Below are 6,000 nucleotides of genomic sequence, written 5' to 3' on the forward strand. Positions count from 1 at the left end.
AACACACCCGAGCAGCGGCGTACATCTCTGTAAATGAGCTCGCTGGGAAGGCGCCAGGGCAGTGCCCCAGCCGGGCAGCCCCCACGCAGCCGAAGGACACGGTTCCTCTGCATGCCGGCGGTTAAACCCACAGCACTCGGATGCACCTCGAACCCTCCGGGCAAAGTGCATGACACGCTTAATTTACCAATTACTGCAGCACACCCGGCAGCCACTGCCATTCTCCTAATGCTCTGTACCATTTTCTTTTTAAAAGGAGGAGTTTGATGGATTCATGCCAGATTTTGCACAGAATATTCATAGGCATGGTAGCAGAAATATGTTTTCTATTTGATTTCAAGCAACCCTGCTGCAGCCCCCTCTCCCCGGCACAGACCCCGAACCTCACGCAGCCTCAGGAATGTTATCCTCTGTCGAGGGATGGGCACCATTAAAATGGGAGTGAAGGTTACCAGAGCGCTGACGTGCTATTAGCCAGACAACGCACTGCAGTCGCCCTTTATTGCCCCCAAAGAGCTTCCTCCAGCTACAACCAAGATCGCCGAGCGTAATTCAAGGGAAAACCCACCACGAAGCACATCCCTAAACACCATCTTCCTCCTGCTCCACAGCCTGCCTGCACGGGCCCGGGGTTTTCATAACCCAAGATCAGCAGCCATGAAACCCCAAAGCACGAGCCCCGAGCAGGTATTTAAAGGTTTGTGTCCCGCAGGGAGGCAGCTCACGGTGGAGCAGCGTTTCCAACAGGACGCCCTGCTCAACACTTTAAGCACGTTGTCGGGTTTCAGCTCGTCCCTGATCCATCACGCGCGCCCGGTGCAGCCTCCTGGCTCGGGGTGCGGGAAGCAGACACGGGGATGAGTGCGCCTGGATGAGCTCGAGGCATGCTCGGGGAGGGAGAAGCCTCCAGACCAGCTTCAGGGCCTTTTAGACTCATGTAAACATTGTGCAAATCGCGCCCGAATGCCATCTTATACTCTGGAGCTGGAATTGAGAAGGAAGGGCAAAATAACTGCAGTTTCACATTCGTGAGACGCCCAAGTGCCCTCACAGCTGAGCACTAACACCCTTCTGCTTTTACACCAGATAAGCCTTGCCTAGATGTTCTGACCAAACTCCAAAGCTGCGTTTCCACATAGAGCTACTCCCACTAGACCCACAACATTATTTTGAGAAACACCACACAATTATTTTGAGGACAAACAGCAGCAAGTACCTGGCCACAATTCCCTATTCCTGGTTACGACCTTTCGGTGGCAGAGGGCAGGCAACAGGCGAAGCGTAAAAGACAACACGATGTCCGTCTGTCCTCTCCAACAACAGCCCCTTCCCACCGCCAGTTACAGGGGCCAACATGCCACAACCCTCCTCCAGGTGAAACAGCGCAAATAATTCTCCAAGAATTACTCTGCCACAGCACCCTGACCAGTAACAGAGAAAAATCTATATATTGCTCCCCAAATCTTTTTCTGCCTCCCTCTCAAGTAAAGCCAGTTGCTCATTTTCACTAAATATAACAAAAAACAGCGCGCACAGACTAGGTTGCACGCTCTCGCTGTATTTCTTTATCCATGACTACAAACAAAATTCACCTCTGAAGCTTCATTCCTACAATTTCCTCATCAAATCAGCAAGCAGGCTTTTAGAAGTCAGATATAAATGAACGTGGCCATGTACCACCTAACGACTGCTGGAACGGGAGGACCCCGACTGCTACTTTTTGGCACCTGTGAAAAAAGTTTTTGCAGAAACATGGCACAACACAGGCTTGCTTGGAGAAAAAGCATAGAAAGGACGCTCCGCGAGGCTCAAATATTACCGGGATGATTTTTTTTGACAGCAAAACGCAACCTAGTTAAGGCATAAAATATTTTAATGAGCGGTACGTCGTACCCTGCTGCCTGTTCTCCGCCAGTGGAGCCATTAGCGAAGCGCCTGCCAAACGCTAACGAACACGCTGACAGAATCACTTTTGTATTCCACAGCACATCCATCTGAAGGGATTATTGAGATTTTCAGAACATCAGGCAAGGCTGAATGTACCACCAATCCCCAAATCCGCTATCGCCTCTCTGAGGGACCAGCAATTGATGAATTAAAGCAGCATCAACCAACTTTTCATCTCGAAGCCAAACCGGTGATGCAACACCCTGCAGCTTCTGGGACAAAGATGTGAACTACAATGCCTCAACCTCTGCCATGAAAAATTGCCCTTGTATCTTAAATGAGTTACATATTTGAATACCCTGTAAGATAGGGAAGCGGGCCGTTATCGAGCTGCCAGATCTCACTCCTGTCATGAGGTCATTTCTGGCAGGAGGCCAGGTGAGATTTCTGCCAAAAGCTCGGTGCTGACCATCGCTCCCCATCCTTCCCCCCGTTCCTCTCCCTCCTGCCTCAGGTCAGGAAGGGAAAATAAGGAAAAAAAAAACAACACACAAACAAAAAACCCAAGGTCAGGGAGGGGAATACTTTTTGGTTTTAAATCAGCGCGTACCATCGCAATATCTGTAGTAATTACTCGGCCTCCTGACTGAAAACACTTCGCACAGGGACTCAGAGCACCACGTGTATCGGGATGCTGGATCCCCCCAACGCACCCCGACTCTGATCGCCCCATCCCAGGTCCCTGGGAGGGAAACATCACGGATCAGATCTCTTGAAGTCATTATTCAGTAATTTCTGCTTGATTTATGCAAGCATCTGTCTCCCGATACACACGCCCGGGACTGCACTTCGGGTTTACCAGCAGCGCAGGTTGGCTGCGACAGGTTGGGAAGCAGCTAAGAACCCTGCACGTACCCCGAGGATTTCAACATCACTGCTGATAACATTTTAAATACAGCTGTTTGCAAATACCTCATTTCATCCCTTTAATCCCAGAAGGGATATATTCACAGCACCGTAAGCCACAGAAGGTGTTTTTTAGGTGCACATACTCAAGCGAACAGTAAGGCAGAAAAGTGAGTGAGGAACAGGAGAGCAGCACTACTACAAATAACATTAATTACACGTCGTCACAGCACTAGTTTCCAAACAGAGCGTTTTCGGTGCCAGCAGTTGGGCTGCAAGCTGTACACTGCCCATTAAGCTCAGTGTTTCGCCTGCCCTTACTAACGAGGAAACTTTCTCTCACGACCAACTGCTTCAGTATGTCCAAAAGCATTTTTTGTCTTATGCCTGACAGGCCAGACGTAAAATAAGAAATAAATAATTAGCGTTACCTTATCTGGAGTACGTCAGCTGTAGCGAGCGACGCTTGGATCTTCGTTCACATCCAGAGACAAATTATCTAACGCTGTAATTTATGAATGCCTCAACTATTTACCCTGGTATTTCATTATACATTCGCTGGAAAGAAGAGCTCTAAAGACTAAACAGATCCAGCACGATAACACGAAAGCAACTTCAGCCGCATGCTATTACAAGACAACCTAAGAATTCAACTACATCGAGCCGCTCTGACCCGCTTTATGTTGACACCGCTTAAGTACTGAAGAGGGGGGGGAAAAAAAAAAAAAAAAAGCGACGCGCAGATAGCACAGGTTCTCTCCGGCTCAACATTTACTTCCATTTTACGACTGGAAGCTGCAGAATCCAAAGACCCAGTGGAAGGCACGAGCCCGGCTTTCTCGGGAGCAGCCGAGGCCGGCGCAGCGCAACAGGCTGCCCGCTGCCAAGTAGGAGGAAGAGTTTCCAAACTCGCAGCTTTATCAAAGCTATTTTTGTCCCTCTTCCCCCGCTCTGCGCATTGATAACCAACACGGCGAGGGCTGCCGGGGTGCCGGGGCAGGGCTGGGGGTCCCCACTCCCCCCGGGACCCCCTGGCAAAGCCACCCGGCACGCTTTGGGGAACGGGCCATCCGCTCGCGAGGCTCGAAGGGGAGGAAACTCCTTCCCTCCAACTTCTCCTGCTTGCAGTGGAGTTTCGTGCCTGGAAAAAATGAGCTAAGTTTGCGAGCGGAGGCCCCGGCTCCGCTCCTGCTTTCCCGGAGGCTCTCGGGACAGATGAGCCCCTCCGGGCACCGTCGCTCCCAGGGGCTCGACGCTCCAGCGAGGAAAACCGGCGGCAGAAGCCAACCTGTCCTGCACAATTCGGATTTACGAAGATTTAAGCTGCTGGGGTAAGGGCGGGGGGATGTCCAGCCACCACCAAAAAGGCTGATGCATCTTGGTTGTGGGGCAAAAAAAAAAAAGGGGGGGGGTGGGGGGCGGCGAATAAAAAAGTTTAAAATAATCAAAACCACCCCAGGAGGGGAGAGGCAAGCGCGGGGTGTGCAGGGAAGAGGATTTTCATGGTAAACCGAGGAGGGCAGGAGGAGCGGAGTTAAAGCTCTGAGCGCCAGGATGGCCGCGGGGGAGCCGCCGGCCCGGCCTCCTCCTCCTCCTCACCGCCCCGGGGAGGAGACCCCGACCCCCCTCCCCACCTCCTCCCCGGGCCGAGCCGCCTCCCCCCGCCGGCAGCAGCCCCACGACAGGCCCCGGCTGTCGGGCGCGGAGCCGACACCGCGGGACTGTCACGACAGGGAAGCGGCAGGTGGAGCGCGGGCGGCCCCGGGCAGCCCCGCCGAGACCCCCGGCGCCCCTCCGCGCTCCCGGCCAGGGCAGCGGCAGCCGAGTTCTCTCCACATTTAACTCCCGCCAGCGCGAGTGTGGGGCTTCCCCCCCCCATTTTTCTAAATAAACACAAGGGTTTGCAGTTTGGTTTCTTTTTTAAAAGCGCCGACGGGAGGGGGACGGCCCCAAACCGCATCCGCGGGCGGAAGGATGGAGCCACCACCGCCGGGATCCCCCGGTACGGGGGTGCGGGGGGGAGGTTTGGGGGTGCGCAGGGGGAGGTTTGGGGGTGCGCAGGGGGAGGTTTGAGGTGCGCGGAGGGGCGTTGGGGTGCGCGGGGCTCCGCGACAAGTGCGGTCCCGCCCGGGTCCCCCCCCCCGGTCCCATCCCATCCCCCGGCGGGCACCCACCTGCTGTCGCCGGTCCGCGCCCTCGGCGGGCCGCTGCGGCCGCCCGGCGGTGGGAGACCCCGGCGCTGCCGCCGTCCCGTCCCGCCGCGGCGGGGCGACGGGCTGCGGGCCTCGGCGGAGCTCGGAGCGCAGCTCCAGGTAACAGCCCAGCGTCAGGACGTGCAGCGCCAGCGACAGCGCGAAGAAACCGAGGAAGAGCCGCCAGCTCCCGCCGCCGCCGCAGGCGCAGCCACCGCGGGGCGCCGCCGCCGCCTCCCCCCTGCGCTCCGCACCCATGGCCGGCGGGACCGGAGCGAGGAGCCGCCGCGCCGCTACTGCTCCATGCTCGGCCGGGGCGCGCCGAGCCGCCGCGGGGCTGCGCGGCCGGGGCCGCCCCAGCGCCCCGCCAGGGGGCGGGGCTCCGCGCAGGGGGGCGGGGCCAAGGCGCGCCGGAGCTCCGCCCCAGTGAGGGCAGGGCCCGGGGTGAGGGCAGGGCCCGGGGTGAGGGCAGGGCCCGGGGTGAGGGCAGGGCCCGGGGTGAGGGCAGGGCCCGGGGTGAGGGCAGGGCCCGGGGTGAGGGCAGGGCCCGGGGTGAGGGCAGGGCCGAGCCCACCGGGGGATGTGAAGCACCTCGGGCAGTGCCCGCACCACAGGCCGGGGCTCCACACCTGCGGGCCTCGTCTCCCACCTACAGGCCTTGTCTCCCACCCGCGGGCCTCCTCAGTGGCCATACCCCCTCTCTGCCCCAGCACACCTGGGGCTTCCAACCCTTCCTTTAAGCAAATACAACAGAAGAGTTACAAACCGAAGCTGCAAATAAGGGGCTGGGCGGCTGCTGGGGCCCCGGGTTCTACATCGCTAGCGCTGGGCGCGAGCTAGACGAGGGTGGAAACCCAGAGCTCGTCTCGTAGGAAGGGCGGTTTGCTGCAGCCCCCCCGTGGGACTGTGAGCACCTGAGAGTGTGGTTGCGTTAGGCAAATTGTCTCTCAAAATGGGTTTCGTTGCCCGGCGGCTGCATGTGTGGAGGATTCTCTGCGGTGAGACGGCAGAGGAG

The 6,000-nt window shown here is 57.4% G+C and overlaps 1 protein-coding gene across 4 annotated transcripts in view; it reads right to left on the reverse strand.

The window, feature by feature from the left end:
* EDA (ectodysplasin A) overlaps positions 1-5,307 on the reverse strand; it is an 83,687-nt gene extending 78,380 nt beyond the window's left edge. For all 4 annotated transcript variants that reach the window (XM_074915210.1, XM_074915209.1, XM_074915208.1 and 1 more), the window contains exon 1: positions 4,968-5,307. In XM_074915210.1, coding sequence (XP_074771311.1) covers positions 4,968-5,243 — 276 coding nt within the window. In that variant the 5' untranslated portion in view covers positions 5,244-5,307. The remainder of the gene's footprint in view (positions 1-4,967) is intronic.
* Positions 5,308-6,000: the final 693 nt, after the last annotated feature.

Source organism: Athene noctua, chromosome 11 (assembly GCF_965140245.1).
Source record: "Athene noctua chromosome 11, bAthNoc1.hap1.1, whole genome shotgun sequence".
In the NCBI taxonomy this organism is placed as follows: domain Eukaryota; kingdom Metazoa; phylum Chordata; class Aves; order Strigiformes; family Strigidae; genus Athene; species Athene noctua.